Source organism: Delphinus delphis, chromosome 14, assembly GCF_949987515.2.
Source record: "Delphinus delphis chromosome 14, mDelDel1.2, whole genome shotgun sequence".
Classification (NCBI taxonomy): domain Eukaryota; kingdom Metazoa; phylum Chordata; class Mammalia; order Artiodactyla; family Delphinidae; genus Delphinus; species Delphinus delphis.
In genome coordinates, this window is record NC_082696.1 from 74,818,275 (window position 1) to 74,838,731 (window position 20,457).

At 35.8% G+C, this 20,457-nt stretch overlaps 1 protein-coding gene across 3 annotated transcripts in view; it reads left to right on the top strand.

Annotated features, from left to right (window-relative positions):
- Positions 1-20,457, top strand: part of PHIP (pleckstrin homology domain interacting protein) — a 127,286-nt gene that overhangs the window by 65,952 nt on the left and 40,877 nt on the right. For 2 of the 3 annotated variants that reach the window (XM_060030319.2, XM_060030321.2), the window contains exons 16-21: positions 2,394-2,522; positions 4,132-4,357; positions 8,218-8,355; positions 9,236-9,419; positions 12,890-13,007; positions 18,459-18,599. In XM_060030319.2, the coding sequence (XP_059886302.1) occupies positions 2,394-2,522; positions 4,132-4,357; positions 8,218-8,355; positions 9,236-9,419; positions 12,890-13,007; positions 18,459-18,599 (936 nt within the window). The remainder of the gene's footprint in view (positions 1-2,393; positions 2,523-4,131; positions 4,358-8,217; positions 8,356-9,235; positions 9,420-12,889; positions 13,008-18,458; positions 18,600-20,457) is intronic. The other variant, XM_060030320.2, reaches the window with a different exon arrangement.

Genomic DNA, 20,457 nt, shown 5'->3' on the forward strand with positions numbered 1-20,457 from the left:
AAGATAAATTTGGCATTTTACATAGTAAGGTTATGGGCACCTTTTCTAGTTGGTTTGTAAGTAAAGCAGATCCATTGTCTTCTTTAATAGTTAATCCAAATAATGTAGTTTTGAAATACACTTTCATATTCTCCATATAAAAGTCACTCTGGAGTTATACAGATGGCTTATACCACGAGAATTTGTACCATCCTGCCATACTCACAGTGGCATGTGTTATTGTATAGCAACACAGTGATCTTCAATAGGATTGCTATTTTTTCTTTGCTTTTTTAGAGCTTTAGAAGTTCTGCCTCTCCCAAGTATTCTCTCAGAGATCTTCTACCAACAGTAAATGTGGCAACATTGGTAGGTAGCATGGGTATAGGGTTGATTAATCCTCACCACCACTCCCCCCCCCCCCGCCACCTCCCCAAAAGAAGAATGTAGAGCAAGATGGTCTAAACATTATATAAAGGATACCATGCTTATGAACATCCATCAGACATACTTTGGCATTGCTGAGTCAGACTCTCAGATCTCTTCCTCTGTTCTACCGTATACTTAGAATTGTAAACTTAGAATAGTATTACAGTTCTGGGAGCATTTATTATATTAGATTTATAAAGTAGTTGGGGTTTTTTTGTTTTTTTTTCTCTGCCTTTTGTGAAATTTTGAGTGAATTGAGGTAAATAAAACATCTAACAACACATGGCCAAGACACTTTTAATTCTTTGGTCTTGAGTTTTTTATGTAAAATTCTATATAGAGCTAAACTTTGTTCGTGTGATTAGGTATTATAACAGTTCATGTAACTTTTTATTTCCCTAGACAACACTGAAAAATAGAGATGTGAATCCTGACATTTCGCTTATATTCTTTCGTTTTTGGAAAATACGAAGCTATATAGCTAGTAATGCCCTTAGGTTAATCTAGAGAAGTAGTTCTTTCTTATTTTTGAACAGTTTTAAAGTAGACTTCGAATCAGTTCCCTTTCTCTGTTATCTTATCCTCCAACTTTCTTCACAACCAGAAATGATCCTGTTTCACTTACTCATTTTCTTGCTTTTATGTTATGTCTTTTAGTGTATTAGACGTTAGATTACTTCACCAATTTTCTTTCATGTGATTAAATTTTAAGGAAATTTATTCTTATTTTCCATTATTATCACCGTTCAAAACAGCATTAATAAACACCTGTGTGCTCATTCCTTCTTTTCAACAAGCCAAAGGAAAAATTAGTTTTCTTTTTGAGGTAATCCCATTTGTGGTACTATATAAACTTCTTAGGCAGAGCCCTTTCTTTTAGAACAATATTTTCTCTTTTGACCAAAATGCAAACCTTCCTTGAAAAATCAACTATTCTTCAAAATTTTAATTTCACTTCTGTACTTGGTGAACTGTACATTCATCCCTGTGCCATATTTTTAACACTAAAGAAAGAAAATTACCACTTCTCTCTTTTCCAAGCATTTACTGGGATATTGGGATATTACTAATAAAACCAATTTGTTCTAGATCAGTGGATACCGGAACAGAGAGGAGGTATTTCTTACCTGATAATGTGTGTGTGTTCCGATTCTGCTAATCCAGAAATCCAGTCACATTTGTTGAAAATCATCCTTAGTTGTTATTTGTTAGGGAGTCAACTCCCTATTTTAGTTGTTTTCTGAAATTCAGTCCCTAGTTGTGCTTTAGATAGGGTAGAATTTTTACCTCTTTCAGAACACTGCTAAAGAAGTTTTCAACTGGAACATAGTCTGAAGAAGCACTGAGAGCAAAAAAATTCAGAGTGGTGATTGGCCACCTCTGTTTGATTGACAGGTTGCAGGGAGAAACCCATTCGTTCTGGATTAATGGAACTGGAAAACAGAAAACAATTATCAGGTAAAAAAAACCTTTTCTTTAACCTTTGAAATTCACCATTTAAAAAATGAGTCAGACCATCAAGGGAATTTATTACCAAGAAGAAAAATTTAGTGTCTTGTGAGCAGTGATCTCTGGCTATTACTTCAAGAGTTACCAAAAAATTGCTACAGTTACTCCACATTGTCAGCCTTTGCTGAAAGGGCTTGATTAAATGCAGATGAGATGGACTGTAAGGTGCAATTTCATTTTAAATCCGGGTTACAGACATGAAGCAGAACTATGGGTGGGGGAGAATGGTGGTGTTTTATTTCCTGACTTGTGTCTGGTCTATGGATAAAGATAATACGTTGTTTTTCAAGGCTTTTAATCTGGCACTTTTCATGAATATTCACAAATTTTGTTACTATACTGTGTTTGTTATATCTTCACTTCATTAGGATATATACTTACATATCTTTTATCATAGAATTTTAGTAACAATAGTGACCAGCCAGTTCTTTATATTTTAATGGCAGTTTTCTGATTGTTGGTTAAATACATTTCAGATTGAAGGCCAAGGACATGGTGCAGTATTTGACTGCAAATGCTCTCCTGATGGGCAGCATTTTGCATGCACAGACTCTCATGGACATCTTTTAATTTTTGGCTTTGGCTCCAGTAGCAAATATGACAAGGTAGAGTACTATGACTGTATATCTACTCCTTATAGTTGTTTGTTTGTTTGTTTTTAAATCCATAGATGTTTAGGGGTTGTATTTTGGGGAGGGAAGTGATAATTTTATATTTCAGAAGAAATAACGTTTTACTTAGCCTGCTAGAAAGGTCTAGATTGCAGTTCTTAGGTTGGGGTATATAAGATGGGTGTTGGAGATGTCCATAGAGGGATTTGTTGAAATTCTGTAAAATGTTTTACTTATATGGAGAATATGCATTTGTCTGCGGTACAATTCTGTGGCTTTTATGTGGTTCTCAAAAAAATGTATGGCCTGGGCTTCCCTGGTGGCGCAGTGGTTGAGAGTCCTCCTGCCGATACAGGGGACATGGGTTCGTGCCCCGGTCCGGGAAGATCCCACATGCCGTGGAGCGGCTTGGCCCATGAGCCATGGCCGCTGAGCCTGCGCGTCCGGAACCTGTGCTCTGCAACGGGAGAGGCCACAGCAGTGAGAGGCCCGTGTACTGCAGCAAAAGAAAAAAAAAAAAAAAAAAGTAAAACATGTATGACCTACTGTGATGGTAGTTAATATTTTTAAATATTAAAGGCCCTATCTGAGATTAGTGACTAAAAGATTTAAATTGTTTATCTGTGGTAGAGTTGTTTAAAAGGTTATCATAGTAAAAACTGAAGCGTTCAGGTTTAAGAAATTCCAAAGTAAATGATAAAATTTAAAGTTACAGATGTGTCAGGTATGAGTTCATGTTAATAATTTTTATATTCAGAAATTTTAGAGAAAATGCTTATTCTCCTAGAAAATCATGTCGTTAATTTTTTATATTATTATTATATAAACCATGCTTACTGTATACTTACGGATTTTCTTAAATTGTATGAGTGGTTTCATTAAAGAGTTTAATTCAGAGAATAAATTGATTTCTCGTTGCAAAGTGCTAAAACAAATAATTACCATATTTAATAATTTTAAAGATAAGATAAAGCATGATAGCCCTGGGAAAGTAAAAGTACTGCTGAAAGATTTATGCCTAGATTTAATTTTACCATTTAATTTGAAATTATGTAACTTATTTTTAATTTTTTTTTATGAATACAGTCTCTTTCTATTCCAGGGAAACTTTAAAGCAGCTACTTTTTTTTTTTTTAACATCTTTATTGGAGTATAATTGCTTTACAATGGTGTGTTAGTTTCTGCTTTATAACGAAGTGAATCAGTTATACATATACATATATCCCCATATCTCTTCCCTCTTGCATCTCCCTCCCTCCCACCCGCCCTACCCCACCCCTCTATGTGATCTCCCTGTGCTATGCGGCTGCTTCCCACTAGCTATTTTACATTTGGTAGTGTATGTATGTCCATGCCACTCTCTCACTTTGTCCCAGTTTACCCTTCCCCCACCCTGTATCCTCAAGTCAAAGCAGCTACTTTTCTAATCGTAAAATTTAATATAGAACATACAAAGATTTATTTACAGTTAATTCAAGAAAATAATATTCTTTTATATTATTGTTTAATACCATGATTTATATTAAAATGTTTGCCTTCCATTAGAAATCTATAATGATAAATTTTTCTTTGTCCATTCTTCTATGGGCCTTTCTTTTTATAGATAGCAGATCAAATGTTCTTTCACAGTGATTATCGGCCCCTTATCCGTGATGCCAACAATTTTGTATTAGATGAACAGACACAGCAAGCACCTCATCTGATGCCGCCGCCTTTTTTGGTTGATGTCGATGGTAACCCTCATCCATCAAGATATCAGAGATTAGTTCCTGGTCGTGAAAATTGCAGGGAGGAGCAACTCATCCCTCAGATGGGGGTAACTTCCTCAGGTAAATGCTCATTTTAATTCCATGCTAAATTTTCCTTTTCCTATTGAAATCTTATAAAATTGATAATTGGGTAGAACTTTGTTTTTAATTGTTTTGAACAGATGAGAAGTAAAATGATTTTTATAATTCTTTAAAGTTCTTTGAATAATGCTTAAGTATTGCAAGACAGTTAAGAAGCATTGGAGGTTTAAAGCAATAATTTTGGTCTATATCTATTTATAACCTTCTGAGGACTAATAGGGTAAGTCTATATTTGGTATGAGATGAGTCAGTTCATTTATTTATTCATTCAGTAACATACATTGTGAATCTCCTCTGTCACTGACACTTGCTAAGCTGTGGTATTCAGCAGTGAACTAAACAAATGCAATCCTTGCTCTCGTGGAGTGAGTTAGATTAGTAAACAGTTATAAACAAATACATAGTTAAAAATTATGAATAATTATTAAAGCAAATAATAGTATGATGTGAGAGAGAGAATAAGACTAGATAGCCTAGGGGACTTCCCTGGTGGTCCAGTGGCTAAGACTCTGCGTTCCCAATGCAGGGGGCCTGGGTTCAATCCCTGGTCAGGGAATTAGATCCCACATGCCACAACTAAGAGTTCGCATGTGGCAACTGAAAGCTCCTGCATGCGACAAACGAAGATCCCATCCTGCATGCCGCAACTAAGACCTGGCACAGCCAAATAAATAAATAAATATTAAAAATAAATAAAAGACTAGATAGCCTGTTCACGTTAACGATTGTTTTAAGAAGTGATCAACTTTTAAAAGTTGAAGAAATTTAAGATAGGAATGAAAAGTGTTGCTGTTTTGGAGGGTGAAGTAATGGAGGGTGAAAGTTGAATTAGTTGAAGAATCGAATGGGAGTTGAAATGGAGACAAGGTCTACAGGCTTCTTCCCTGCTTTTGGCAAGAAGAACAGCACTAATTTATTAAGTGAAAATAAATGGAAGGACTGTAAAGAAAGTTAAACCAGTTTTGCAATTATGAATCTTTGTTATATTTTAGACTAGAAAAATGTTTATGAAAACAGTTTAGGTTCTCAACTAGCATAAATGGACAAAACTTCTAAGTAGATATGAAGGACATTATGGGATGTAATATATAATGAGTTAACTTTTAAATAATGAATTTAGAATCTGTAAGCAGCACAGAAAAATCAATCATCTCTTATTTTCTTAAAGAGTTGGGCATGTGAAATTATAATAAAGAATCTAGAGTATGTGAAACTAAAATGTTTCAGTACGTGGACACAGCATGAACTCAATCCAAGAAAAGGCAGGATTTGAGAAATCTAGGCAGGCATTCAGATTAGAGAATTCACAATTGTTAGAGAAGTCTTGGTCATAGGACTGAAATTAAGATAAATGTCTTCATTCCCTTAGTGGGGAACTGGCAAGAATCAGATCTTTCCCAGGTCTAGTCAGGTACCTAGGCTGGGATTTCAGGCACAGGGAAATAAGAAAAGGACTCATTTATTAAAATATCAGTGCTATTTAATTATCGTGATTATTCTTCCCTTCATTTAACAGTTTTTAAAGGGCTTTCATAAATAACACTCATTTAATCCTTTTATCTGTGGTGTCCCAATTCTAAAAATTGAGAAAATGAAAATTTAACAACATTATGTCTTGTTCAAGTTAAAGTACACGGAATCGTAGGGACTCACATCCAGCTCTGACTCCCAGTCCATTGTTCTTTCTTCCATGCCAAGCTGCCCTTAGAGTAACAAGTGGACTTGATCTTGAAAATGAAATAGACACCAGTTATAGTATTGGGCTACAAGAGAACCCAGAGCAATAATTATGGCTTCACAGTGAGTCACAGAATTTTTAAGTGTTCTAGTAGCTCACAGAATTCAGGGTAAATATCATTTCCTTCGTTATTTTAGACTTGCCAGGTACAAAAATAGAACAAAAGAAAAATACTTTTTGAAAAAATTTTAGCATCATTTCTAATTATGTTTCTATTTTCAAATCTGGATCTGTAGTAAAATTTATTTGGGGAAATAGAGTTAGGTAAACATACATGTTGGATATTGTAATAAGTTGGTTTGAGTGCAGTTTTGTTATATCTACACTGAACAATACACTTTAAATGTTTTCTCAGTTGTAAACTTGAGCTGTGTCAGATTCAAACATGAGATGTTTTCTCACCAGTATACCAGGAAAGAGGCGTCCATAGGCATTTTAATTTTTACCTCTGTTCACTTTTACCACTTTGTAGCTTTGTGACCTTGGTCAAGTTATTTTATCTCATTGAATTTTAGTTTTCTCTTATAAAATGAAATAACCTTATGTGCTTAATACATGTAATTTCCTCTTTTCTTATACCTTCATACTACTACTACTTCATTTCAGAATATACTTTGTATCTTACTAACCCACTCTAAAAGTCTGATCGCATCAAGTCCTTGCTTACATTCCCACACACCCGATATTAATTGCTGTTTTCTCTCCTCTTGTGGCAATGCCTTTCATATATCTCGTAACATAACATTTTCTTATTTGTTCAGCAGGATTGAGCATCTTTATATGCCTAGCATTGTTCTAGATTTAGGATTAGAATATTAAGATGGATAAGAAAATTCATGCTTTTGAAGAACTAATAAGTAGTGGGCTTCCTTTCTATATTGGGCTGAGTACTAAGGTATGTACACAGTCAGTCCTCCGTATTCCTGGATTCAACATCTGTGGAGTCAACCAACCCCGTATAGAAGATATTCGGGAAGAAAACCCCAGAAAGTTCCAAAAAGCTAAACTTGAATTTGATACTTGCAGGGAACTATTTACATAGCATTTGCTATTACATAGCATTGTATTAGGTGTTTCAGGGGTAGTCTGGAAAGATTTCACATAGGAAATATGGAGATGCCATTTCTCTTGGTGCTTGAAGGATGTTAGCATTTATCACATTTGTACTTGAAGTGGTCAGAAGCTCCAAAGCATAAAGGTGTATATCCTATTACGAGAGTAAAAGAGTCAGGTAGTCTCATATCACTGGTGTGGGTGAGAATTGATGTTGGAAAAGCAGGATGGGTTAAAATACACCAAGTTCCTCCCTACTTCAGAGCTTTTGTATTAGCTGTTACCTTCTGTCCAGAGTGTATTTCTAGCTCTTCACATGGGTGACTAATTCTTTTTTTTCTTCAAGTCTCACTCAAATGCTTTTCAAAGTGGGCTCTTTTGACTTTTCTGACTCACCATAGGTAGTTCCCATTTCTCTCCTTCCCCATTTTCTCTATCTCATCACCTTCTTTATGTTGACAACATTTTTTCCCAATCTTCATTTGTGTATGGGTTTATCATTCAGTTTCCCCATTAGAATGTTAGCTCCCTGATGGTCAGGGACCGTGATGTATCTTGTTCACCACTGGATCCTCAGTTTCTTGGTGTAGTTCCTAATACATAATGGGCACTCAAGAATTTGTTGAATAAAGCAGTAAAGCTTTTTGAGAAAGTGGGTAATCAGATTTGCCTTTTTTAAAAGCAGATCTAAGATGAAATCCTTCTTTTGCCACTTACTAGATATATGACTTTGAATAGTTGTTTTGATTTTCTTATCTATAAAATAGAATTAATAATACCCATGGGATTGTGGTGTTATAATGATTATATGAGTACCTGAATCATGGTAAACACTAAGTAAAAGTTATGTCATCATCATTATCGTTATTTTTAATGAAGATTGAAGGGGGCATGTTTCCTTTTTTTTTCTCTCTCTCTTTCCCGTCATTCACAGTTGCTCATTTTAGGTCTTTTACTCAAGCAAAATTAATGTTTAATTGTGGACTCAAAGTGAGGTTGGTAAGTAACATGGTTTGAAATATCCTTAGCATTTTTGTGGTTTACATAGGACTGAACCAAGTTTTAAGTCAGCAAGCAAACCAGGAGATCAGCCCACTGGACAGTATGATTCAAAGACTACAACAGGAGCAAGACCTGAGACGTTCTGGTGAAGCAGGTATCAGTAATACCAGCCGTTTAAGTAGAGGTAAGCAGTGATTCTTAAGTGAAATATTTAAAAAATTGAAGCAGTCTAAACCTGCAGCAGTAGAGAAGCAATTAAACAAATATGGTAAATCCATTATGTGAAATATTAGGCTGCCAAAATGATCATGGTTTTGAAGAATATTTAATGACCTAAAAAAATATTCTTAATATAAGGTTTCACACTATGGACAATGAGTTTATTAATGTATATATTCTTCCAAATCTCCTATAATAAACATAAATAATTTAGAAAAATGTTAAAAATAAATTTTTTCAATAATTTATGGAATACATTCAAAGCCACATTCTCGAACATCTCACCATCCTTAATGTTGTGTATTATTAAACTTTAGAGAAAATTTATGAACCATAAATGTCCTTGGGTTTGTGTCTGTTTTTGCTTCTTATATAGTTTTCCCAAAAATACACAGTGGGCAATTTTTTTTTAAGTAATATTAGGTTTTACATCTTTGGAGCTTAACAGTCCATAGTCATGATTCATTAACTTATCTAGTCAACTGAATAGCCATGTTCTGTTTTCATTAAGCTTTTGCTTGTGGTTTAGCTCCTAATTTGGTGATGTGATTATCTGCCACAGCACTATGAAGTTTCATGTGGAAGACAGTATGGATTTTTTTCCCCCTGGTGTGTTTGTGTGTGTGTGTGTGTTTCCTGTTAGAAACTAATGGAGAAGTGTCTCTAAATAGAACTTACTTACTTACTTACTGATTATTTGCCACAGCACTATGAAGTTTCATGTGGAAGACAGCCCCCCCCGGGTGTGTGTGTGTGTGTGTGTGTGTGTGTGTGTGTGTTTCCTGTTAGAAGCTAATGGAGAAGTGTGTCTAAATAGAACTTACTGTATTAATTTTTTCACTTAGGCTCTACAAGTTCTACCTCAGAGGTTCATTCACCACCTAATGTAGGACTAAGGCGTAGTGGTCAAATCGAAGGTGTACGGCAAATGCATAGTAATGCACCAAGAAGTGAAATAGCCACAGAGCGGGATCTTGTAGCTTGGAGTCGAAGGGTGGTAGTACCTGAGCTATCAGCTGGTGTAGCCAGGTAAGGAAGGGGAATTATGAATTTTTATGTACCACAGTTGTTTGTATTCATTTTGAATTACAGTCTTCAGAGTACCTTTTTAGCTCTAATTTGTTTTAAATTTATCTGCAGAGCTAATGTTTTAAACTATTCATGACTCTGGAGAAAAGTTAAATTTCAGTATATGTCCCTTTCTAGGATGATTCATGTAAATGATATGGGGGGAGTGTTAAGGTGAATGGGGGGGGAATTATAAATTTGGCTTGAACAAATATGAGATTTTACTGAGTAGCATATTTAAATCTTAGTTTGTCTTGTTTAACTGTATCTTAAAACACATTCATGGTTTGTTATAATTTATTTTTCTGTGGATTTTACGAATCATTCATACTGTATCATTCAGAGGCATAGTGAAAATACATTATTTATTGGTAATAGATTATATAAGAATTTTAAATCTTTTTTATACTTAAAAGTATACATATGTAAATTAAAAAGTATTGATTTTATGTAATCCTATTCTAAAGGTCATTGCTATGAGGGACGTTTATATCCAATTCCTTTTGATTCTTTATTAATGAAATACTCATGGATGAGGTCCATATGAGCCCCAACTAATACTGACTATATATTATAATACTGTACTATAACAAAAAACATAGGAAGATCAAATTTGATTTTAGGATTTCCTAGTTCTTAAAAGATAAGAGTAATTATATGATTAGAAATATTTGTAATCTGAATGTTTATATATATTATGCTTTTTTGATTGGACAACACTCAAATTTGTGTTAGGTTTTAGGATTATACACCTAAAGCTTGAATTTGAACCATAACTTTATCTGATGACAAATATATCCAGATGTTCTTTAGCTGTGTTCCTGTCTACTTTTTAATTCTAATGTTAAGGTTTGAAGAGGGTGCAATAAATAATACCCATCATTTTAAAAATAGTTCTAAAGGAGTAAAAAATAACACAAAAGAGTAAGACAGGAAATGAGCATATTTTATTATTCATACGGCTGTGAAGAACGTGACTTTTATCTGCATGAACGTGTGCTTCCTAATACTGAACCCCAACGAAAGGTACCACTGGGCCACGGTATTTCTCCCCATGTGAGGCAGCTGGTTTGCTTCTTTGAAGTGCAGAGAAGAATGTATACATGGCAAACAGGGCATAGAACTGGGCCATGCTAAGCTGGATTTTCCTTCTAGAGCATCCTAATTAATTAGTTCACTCCTCCTCCCCTAGTCAAGAATGAGTAAGGAGGTGAAAAGTGTCCAGGAGTGGGTTGCTCGTTGGTGGTGGAGGTCCCTGCACATGGAACAGTGGGGAAGATTTGTTTCTCTCCAGATATTTGTCACCTTTTTATCTCTCTTTCTTTGAGCTTGACCATTGAGTGTATGGTCCAGCGAGGCTGTGGCCATTACTTCAAAGGGTATTCGGCCTTCCTGGAGCTTTGCATTAAAATTAAATCCAATCCCATAGCCAACAAAGGATTAATATCTATTATATATAAAGAACTCTCAAAAGTCAGCAGAAAACAAAGCAATCCAATTAGAAAATTGGGCAAAAGCTATGAACAGACATTTCATCAAAGAGTATATACAGATGGCAAATAAGCACATGAAAAGATACTCAACATCATTAGCCATTAGTGAAACGCAAATTAAAACTTCAGTGAAATAATCTATGTACCTATCAGAATGGCTGAAATACAATGACAGCACCAAATGCTGGGAAGGGTGTGGAGAAACTGGATCCCTCATGCATTGCTGGTGGGAATGTAAAATGGTGCAGCCACTCCGGAAAACAGTTTGGCATTTTTTTAAAAACCTAAACATAGGACTATCATATGATCCATTGATTGCACTGTTTGGGGATTTATCCCAAAGAAATTAAACTTATTTTCACACAAAAACCTGTACACAAATGTGTAGCAGCTTTATTCGTAATAGCCAAAACCTAGAAACAACCCAGATGTCCTTCAGTGGGTGTATGATTAAACAAACTATGGTATATCCACACCATAGAATAAGACTGCATTAAACAGGAACAACCTGTTGATACACAACTTGATTGAATCTTCAGGGAATTACGGTGAGCAACCAGTCTCAAAGGTTATGTATTAATCCATTTGTGGACTACTCTTGAAATGACAAAAGTATAGAGATGGAGAACAGATTAGTGGTTGCTAGACATTGTGAAGAGGAAGGGCTGAGGAGGAGAAGAAGGTGGCTATGATCATTAAAAGGGCACCGCAAGGGACCTTTGTGGTAATGGATATGTTCTTTCTGTATCACTGGGCCAATGGATACACAAACGTACACATGTGATAAACTCGGACAGAACTAAATACAAACACACACACATGAGTGGAAGTAAAACTGGGGAGCTCTGAATATCAGTGGGTAGTATCAATATCCAGATCCAGGTTATGATGTTGTACTATAGTTTTGCAAGATATTACCATTGGGGAAAGCTAGGTAAAGGATACAAGGAACCTCTTTGTATTATTTCTTAGAACTGTATGTGAACCTACAGTTATCTCAATAAAAAAGTTTAATTAAAAAAAAAACAAATTAACAAAATTAAATCCAAGGGCATTCTTTTCACAAGATTCAAGTTCACTCATTTCCATTCAGAATCTTGACCAGCCTCATTAGAGATTCTGCAATTAAGTATAAAATGACCCAAGTATACCCAAGTAATAAAATGTCAACATTATAGAGCTCTTCCAGGTTCGAATATTAACTCCCTTCCAACTGTGATATCTCCAGGGAAAAATTAAAGTTCAGAGATTAAATACCCTTCCAGTGCAAAAACCTTAAAGTTTTAAGGAATTAAAATTTTTAAAGAATTCTCTTGTCCTTGTGAGTCCAGGTTCCATGAAGTTAAAGTTCACAGTTAATGTTCCTCAAAACTTCTGTTGCTCAAATTCAGCTTGATACCTGGATAGAGTTGAAGTTTTTTCAGTGGCTGAAGCCTGACCTGCCTTTCACTGGAGAGAATGTAGTTCTTTCAGGGCTTCGGGAGTTAATGTTAGTTCTACCTCAAGGGTCTGTTGTGCCTTATTTTTTTTTTTTTTTAAATTCCAGCTATCTGTATTGCACATAAGATTATCACAGCATAAGCCCAACACTGACATAAGTTTTGAAGAATAAATAAATTCTGTTTTTAATCCTTGGAGCAGTTACCTTAAGAGTAACCGTGTTCCCAGATCCTAAAACTTTATTTGCCAAAGACTATAGTAGAAACAGTAGTATCTAGTTCAAGTGGACAGAGTTTGTCTTTCTAGTATTCCAGTCATTTAATGCTCAATGTCCAGAGCTCACAATCTATGAAATTAAACTCAGAAATCTTTATCACATGCCTCATCTGAAAAGAAGGCATCAGGAGTAACATCCCCTCACTGATACCTAACATTCCCTTTGGGGAGAAATCAGTTATAAACATTACAGATTATATGTGGCTTTTAATTCTCGTTCAGTAGGCAAGAAGAATGGAGAACTGCGAAGGGAGAAGAAGAAATAAAGACTTACAGATCAGAAGAGAAAAGAAAACACTTCACAGTTCCAAAAGAGAATAAAATGCCCACTGTCTCCAAGGTAAATAGTAATTACTTTGATGTTTAATATTTGCTTCATAAGTACAGTGACTATTTTGTAATTAAAGGCCTGTTTGTAATTAAACATGTTAATATTATAGACAGGATATTTAACTAATGAAATAAAGTTAACATAGCTAATTCTCGATTATCTTTGGATTATCTTTAAATCTTTAATATTACATTTCCTACTTTCTAGCATACCTTTTCCCCAAATGCCAATTGTAATATGCCTGTTAAATCTAATAAATTACACCTTAAGCCTAAGCAAGATCTTTTTTTTAGTTCTGCCATTGGTGGCACACTGTAAAACAGTGTTCTGGTTTTTTTTTTGTCCTACACTTTTTTTTTTTTTTTTTTTACTGTTTTGCACCTATTTGTTATTGCAGGTAATTAAGACAGCTGTGCTGCTATAAATAATAGTTCTCATTTTCTCCATTAAGATAGGTAAATTGTCCCTACTAGTTTGCCCTGTTGGTTTGTCTGTCATCCTACTCTGGAAAAACTTTTCAGTCCAGTGGATTTCAACTGGTTATGCCCTAATCTGGGAGAGATATGTACTTAACCTTCTTGAGTGTCAAGGGTTGACGGGTCTCTAGACCCAGCTTTGTGCTCCTTCCTCTTATTTGAGTTCCTGAGACCTTCTAAAGTAGTTTCCTTTATTACAGCTACCTTTTCTGTTTTGTGACTCTTCAAAGGACTCAAGTAGTCCTTTGCAATTATTTTATGTTTTCCTTTACTAAGGGTATCATACCTTGGCATCAGTAGGACCCTACACTGCTACAGTTTCCGTTAGTATAATCTGAAATAATCTTTTCATTTTTAGGTTTTTGTTATTGGTGGTGGTGGTGGTTTTTTTCATGGTGGCTGGAAAGCATACCCTTTTTTTGGTATCCTTTGCTCTGAATCCAAGGATGTGGGGACATAATTCATATAATGATTGTGAGCTTCTATTGGCTGCCACTTTTATGGATGGAATATGGTAATATCTGTAAAAATTAAAAGGATGTGCTTATCTTTTAATCCAGTAGTGGTACTTCGAAGACTGTTTTTTTAGAAAGAAAAGAATTGATGTGAATGTATATACGTGTGTGTGCATGCAGATATTTATAGTGTCTCTGGTGGCAAAAACTGGAATAACTTCAGTGTTTATTGGTGGACGAAAGGTAGGATGTCATGACATATATATACCCATGGAATACTCTACAGCTTTTTAAAGAAATGAGTTAGAGCTCACTCCGTTGCCTTGGAGAAATGTTCATGATGTATTTGTTAAGTGAAAAAAAGCAAGTGGGACAGTAGTGTTTATAACATACAAAAAACATTTGCTTTTCAAATTTTATGAGACTGGAGAAAGGTTTGAAAGCACCTCCTGTTGATAATCACAGATGTACAAGTTATGAGATGCTACCTTTCATCTCAGAGTTGCATTATTTTTTTTCCTCTAATAGTAGAGGGTACTAACTGTGCAGGGGGGTTGTATAAATTAATACAAAAAAAACTGGTTAGAAAGCAATTATAAAGTTGATTTTTGATAATAGGTTTGGTCCCCAAATTACAGTGCCTTAAATTTACTTAATTTCTCTTAAATATTTATTTATTCCCCTTGAGGGAAATGTATTTCTCTCAGATTTAAAAGCCTCGGTAGGTGGTCAAGATCTGGTTTGATGCCCTCTGTGTTGAGAACTGAAGCTCTTTAAATATTTCTGATTTTCTTATGTTTGAATTTGACTTCATGCCTCAAGATGTCAGCATTTTCATATAAGGCTGCAAGATGGAAGATCATATCAGTGAGGAAGGTGCGGAGGGTACATACATATGCTCTCCTGAGGAAGGTTTTTTGAAGTTGTTCTGCAACATTGTGCCAGATATCCCATTGACCAGAATTTAGTCACATGAAATTCTGACAATGAAAATTTCATTTTCTGTGCAAGAAGCGGGGAACAGATGTTGGTTGACAACCAGCTTTTTCTTACACATTATATATTAAGGCATTAAAAACATGTTCTTTGACTTGGAATTTATTCTAATGAAATGCAAAATTGTGGATAAAGCTTTACAAAATGGAAAAAAAGCAATTTTTAATGAAATAGATTTGTGTAGATAAATAATATTTAAATGAAAGAAGCAAGATCCATTACATTCTTAACAATAAATTACTCAAAGCTTATGAGATTATAGTTGAATATTATTTCCTTTTTTACATATTTTCCCAAATTTTTGCAAAATTACAGAACCCTTCAGTAATTCTTTTAGAGAGAATCTGTGTGGAGTAAATCTTGTATCCTTGTATGTGAAAATGTCTTTTATTTCAGTTGGCTTTTACAAGTTAACAGCCCCAGCAAGAGTAGAGGTAAAGTGCAGGGAAGAAGTGACAGGACTGTGGGGAGGGAACTGGAGAGTGGAGGTGATGGAGAGACAGAGACTGGTTGAACTCAGGTTTGCAGTATTATAGGTCTTGAGGTACACAGCCCCATCCCCCCATACACATACAGAATCTTTTTAGGAGACAGGGCAATACCTAGATTTTTACTTTTTCCCTCCCTTCCCAAGTGCCACCCAATACACTTGTGAAACCAGAGCCAAACATACTCAGATATTCAACACAGCATATTATTCTGAGAGAGATAAGAGAGGATATTGGAAACATGATGTAGCAGCAAGCTGTTTTGGAGAGGGTTCTGTTGGAGAAATTGGGATGAAACATCTTGTCTTTGAAATGGAGAACTCAATGGATGGATTGAATAGAGGAATACAAAACACTGAGAAATAAGTTAACAAGCTGGAATGTCAAGTTGAAGAACTCTTCAGAATGCATCAACAAGGGATAAATTGATGGAGAGAATGAGGGAAATGTGAAAAACATATGTGTATGTTTATGTAATGTGTATGTTGTATACACAGAGAGATTAGAAGTACATAGTAAAAAAAAAAAAAAAGCTTTATTTGGTAAGAGTCTTCAAAGAAGAAAAAATATACAGAGGGAGAAAAGAGTTGGAAAAATGATCCAGAATTTCCTAGAATTAATCTCTAGCTGAGCAAATGCGTAGCGTGCCAACTTAGAATAAGGAAAAAAAGAACACAGAATTAAAGAATTAAAACCTCAGTTAAGCACATTATAGGAAGATTTGAAGATATCTAAAACAGAGAGTATTCTGAAAGTTTCTGGAGGGAAGAAGGGAACCACATGAACTTTAATTTGACTGATATTACACTTTTTGTTTGTTGTTAACAAAATGGATTCCACTGAGCACCCTACAGCCAGAAGAGTTAAGAGGAAATTAAAGAATCAACACCCACATTAGGAAAATTGTCTGCAACCCCAACACAGTCATGTTTTTGCTGATTTCTTACTGGAATGGTGACAACGTGCTGGAGCCAAGTGCTAACGTGCGGGGTTCAAGGGATGGAAAGTCACCCGTAAGGATGGCACTGCCAGTGGAACCATGCTGCTTTAAAACTCTGAATGGCATCCTGCCACCGACTTGTCTAATGGACAAGCCCTTGGTGCCTGCCCCTCCGGGTAGTATTGGTACTGTCCCTGTGGGCCAGTTGCAGATTGGGGTTCTCAAATCTGGCATGTGATCACCTTTGCTTCAGTCGTCATTACAGCTGAAGTTTAAAAAAAAAACAGTCTGTTGAAGTGCACGTGAAGCCTTGGGTGAAGCTCTTCTGAGACAATGTAGACCTCAGTGTCAAGAACGTGTCTGTCAGAGCTGCTAGCCATAATAGCTTTGTGGTTCTTGACAGCAAAAATAACCCATGAATGATGGAAGCAGCCAGCTTCACAGCTCAAATGATTATCCTGAGCCATCCAAGCTAAGTCAGTGCTGGCTGTGCACCCGTTCTGGATTGTACCACAGCTCAGCTCACACAGCTTGCAAGGTTGCTGACCTGAAGGAGAAGATTGGTCACTGTTCTGGGAAGGGGCTTCTGGAAGATGGCCTCAAATTCTTGAAAGGTGGTGGTGCTGCCTGCCGTTGATTGGTTCCTGGCAAGCCCCCTTGTGTGTTGAGAGCTCCTCTGACTGTCGCTTTGCTGTTCGTGACATGAGACAGGCAGTTGCTATCGGTGTCGTCAGATCAGTGGACAAGAAGGCAGCTGGAGCTGGCAAGGTCACCACGTCTGCCCAGAAAGCTCAGAAGGCTAAATGAATATTATCGCCAGTACCGGGCACCCCAGTCTTAACCAGTGGTGGAAGAACTGTCTCAGGACTGTTTGTCTCGATCAGCCATTTAAGCTGAATAGTAAAAGACTGATTGATAACAATGCATCATAAAACCTTGAAGAAGCAGAGAATGTTTTGTGGACCATTTGTTTTTCTGTATGTGGCAGTTTTAACTTACTAGTTTTTAAATCAGTACTTTTTAATGGAAACAACTTGACCAGAAATCTGTCACAGAATTTTGAGATCCATTAAAGCAAAGTTAATGAGAAGAGAGAAAAAAAAAAAGTGAGGATATAACTATAGGTTCAAAGGACTGAGGATATAACTAATAGGTTCAAAATTATTTTCTGTCCACACTTCAAAGATAGTGTTCCTTTTTCTTATTGTATGATTTATTGCATGATATCTTGTATATATAAGTCTGATGTCAGTCTCTTTTTTCAAAGGTAATTTTTAGTATTTTCCTTCTATTTTTTTATATTCACAAGTTGGGGTTTTTTTTTTCAGGTGTAAATTCTTCTTTTTGTTTAGTTTTTTCCATCATGTAACCATGTTGGACTTTCAGTTATTTTGATCAGTCTTAGTTGTTTTCTCATCTGCTGAAGAAGACTTTTTTCTCCCATTTGCCTGCAGCAGAAGAGAGCTAGTCACCTGGTGTCCAAGTCTCATAGTGATTGGTTAGCTTTGTGATCACCATTTTGTTTTCTAGTTTGCCTCTGCCTTATTATGTATGCCTCCCAGTCTGTGGTCCTCTTTCTTATATCTGTTCTATAGGTTTGGCGTAGGTACAGGAGAGTTCAGTGTTAGGCTTAGTCTGTTATTATGAATCCTCATCAGAAAAAAAAAGTTTTTATAACCTGTCAATCAGCAAGTGAATTTCAACATATCATAAACCTGTGTTTTAACTTAATGTTAAGATATTTGAGCTGGTACTATAGTTTAGTCTACTTATGGGATATCTTAAATATGAATGGGTTTTTTATCATTAAAAAATACAACTTTTAGGGCTTCCCTGGTGGCGCAGTGGTTGACAGTCCGCCTGCTGATGCAGGGGACGCAGGTTCGTGCCCCGGTCCAGGAAGATCCCATATGCTGCGGAGCGGCTGGGCCCGTGAGCCATGGCCGCTGAGCCTGCGTGTCCGGAGCCTGTGCTCCGCAATGGGAGAGGCCACAACAGTGAGAGGCCCGCGTACCGCAAAAAAAAAAAAAAAAAAAAATACAACTTTTAAAGTAAAAGGTGTTCTTTAAGCATACTCCAGATAAATTTAATTTACTTTTTTCCAGAATCATACTCATGAACATTTCCTGGATCTTGGAGAATCCAAAAAGCAGCAAGCAAACCAACACAATTATCGTACGAGATCTGCATTGGAAGAGACTCCCAGACCTTCAGAAGAGATAGAAAATGGCACTAGTTCTTCAGATGTGAGAGCTCAGCACACTCATAGATTTCTGTTTCCATTTTTACTTGTTTTTTTTAATGTAACTTTTATTCTTTGCATTCATTGTTATATTTAGAGATGTAGCTCAAACATGGTTTGTCTAGGTCTTAAAATGATAGTGATAGTTGTAGGACCGTAGTGTGTGTTCTGGGCATGGCACAGATATTCATAACCTCAAGTCCACAAAACAAATGCATGTGAATTAATTATTCCCATTTTGAGGGCTCTGAAGTTCAAAGATGTTTAGATTACACATTTACCTAACTATTAAATGGTAGAGCAGGGATTAAACGCACGTTCCTTTCACTCCAAAACCAAGTTTTTGAAATGGTACCATGAAGCTCTAGTCTGTAACTATAACTGATCAATAGACATTTGACAATTTTGGTTAGTTTTTAATCTCTGTACCAATTTATAGCTTTCTCAATGTAAATTTTTAAAATATTCCTTATGTATAATTATTTCCATAAATATCATTGTCCCTACTAAATTATATATTCTTTCAGCGAAGGGAATCCATTTGCAGTCACAGATCAGTCTTATTTAGCAATTACAATGGTCTTCCTTCCCCTGTCGCACTCTCCCTATTACCCCTTCACTCACAGTTAAGTCAGAGACTCTATGATCTGAGATGTTGACAGCTACACATTTTTGAAGTCATGTTACGTTTTGCAGTGTTAGACACGTGTGGGGATTCTCCACATATATTCTCTATGGACAGGGCAATATTAGCACAAATCGAGAGTATTCTAACCATAATTTAAAAGTAAGTCTCCAGTGTTTTCAGATCCTTGTATGGCCAGAACAAAACGATATATTCAATCTGGCAAAAAAAGATAAAATATACTCATTATATAAACTTGACACATAACAATTTAGATATGCCACAGAATGTAAAATATATGTGTGCTATCTATTTGCATTATAAAATATTTATTTTTGAAAGATTTATAATATTACTCTTTTAAATATTAAGTTTCTATAAAATTTTAAAAATATTAATTCAGCTCAAAATGTATTTCCAGGTACGTCTGTTACGTAAGAAAATTCTACTAATTCTTTGATTTGTCTTCAAAACTAATTTGTTTATGCCTTAAATTTGTAGAGGAGAATAATAAGAAAAGAATATCACCTTTGGCACAATATATTAGTTAAAAATGAAAGAATCCGGGCTTCCTTGGTGGCGCAGTGGTTGAGAGTCCGCCTGCCGATGCAGGGGACATGGGTTCGTGCCCCGGTCCGGGAAGATCCCACATGCCGCGGAGCGGCTAGGCCCATGAGCCATGGCCGCTGAGCCTGCGCGTCCGGAGCCTGTGCTCTGCAACGGGAGAGGCCACAACAGTGAGAGGCCCGCGTACTGCAAAAAAAAAAAAAAAAAGAAAGAATCCTGGGTTTTTGGTTCAAACAATTTGTACTTCCATATAGTACCTTTTTATTTTGTATTTGGAATGTAGAATTATGTTTCTGTTCTCCCCCTTTAAAGAAGTAATATACTAAGAGTGGGAATAATCAGATCACTTGTTTAGATTTTTTTTTTTCAGTTATATTGAGCAAAGATTAAATTTGCTAAATAAAATTTACTCTGGATTTTGATCTTTTCATATTTGCCTAGTTTTCAAAGCCCTGTGGAATAGTTATGTAATACATTCTTCATTTTTAAGCCATCAAAACAGGAAAAAATTTCTCCCCAAGATATAACATTTAATTAGTAAAAAAATACATTTCATTATCCTTGTGAAAAATGATCTGGATGTGCCCAGCAGTTAGTAACACTGAATCGTTCTTGTGTAGAGTGGGGTCTAACCTTTGAAGTAAAATGACATGAGTTCAAAATAGGCTTT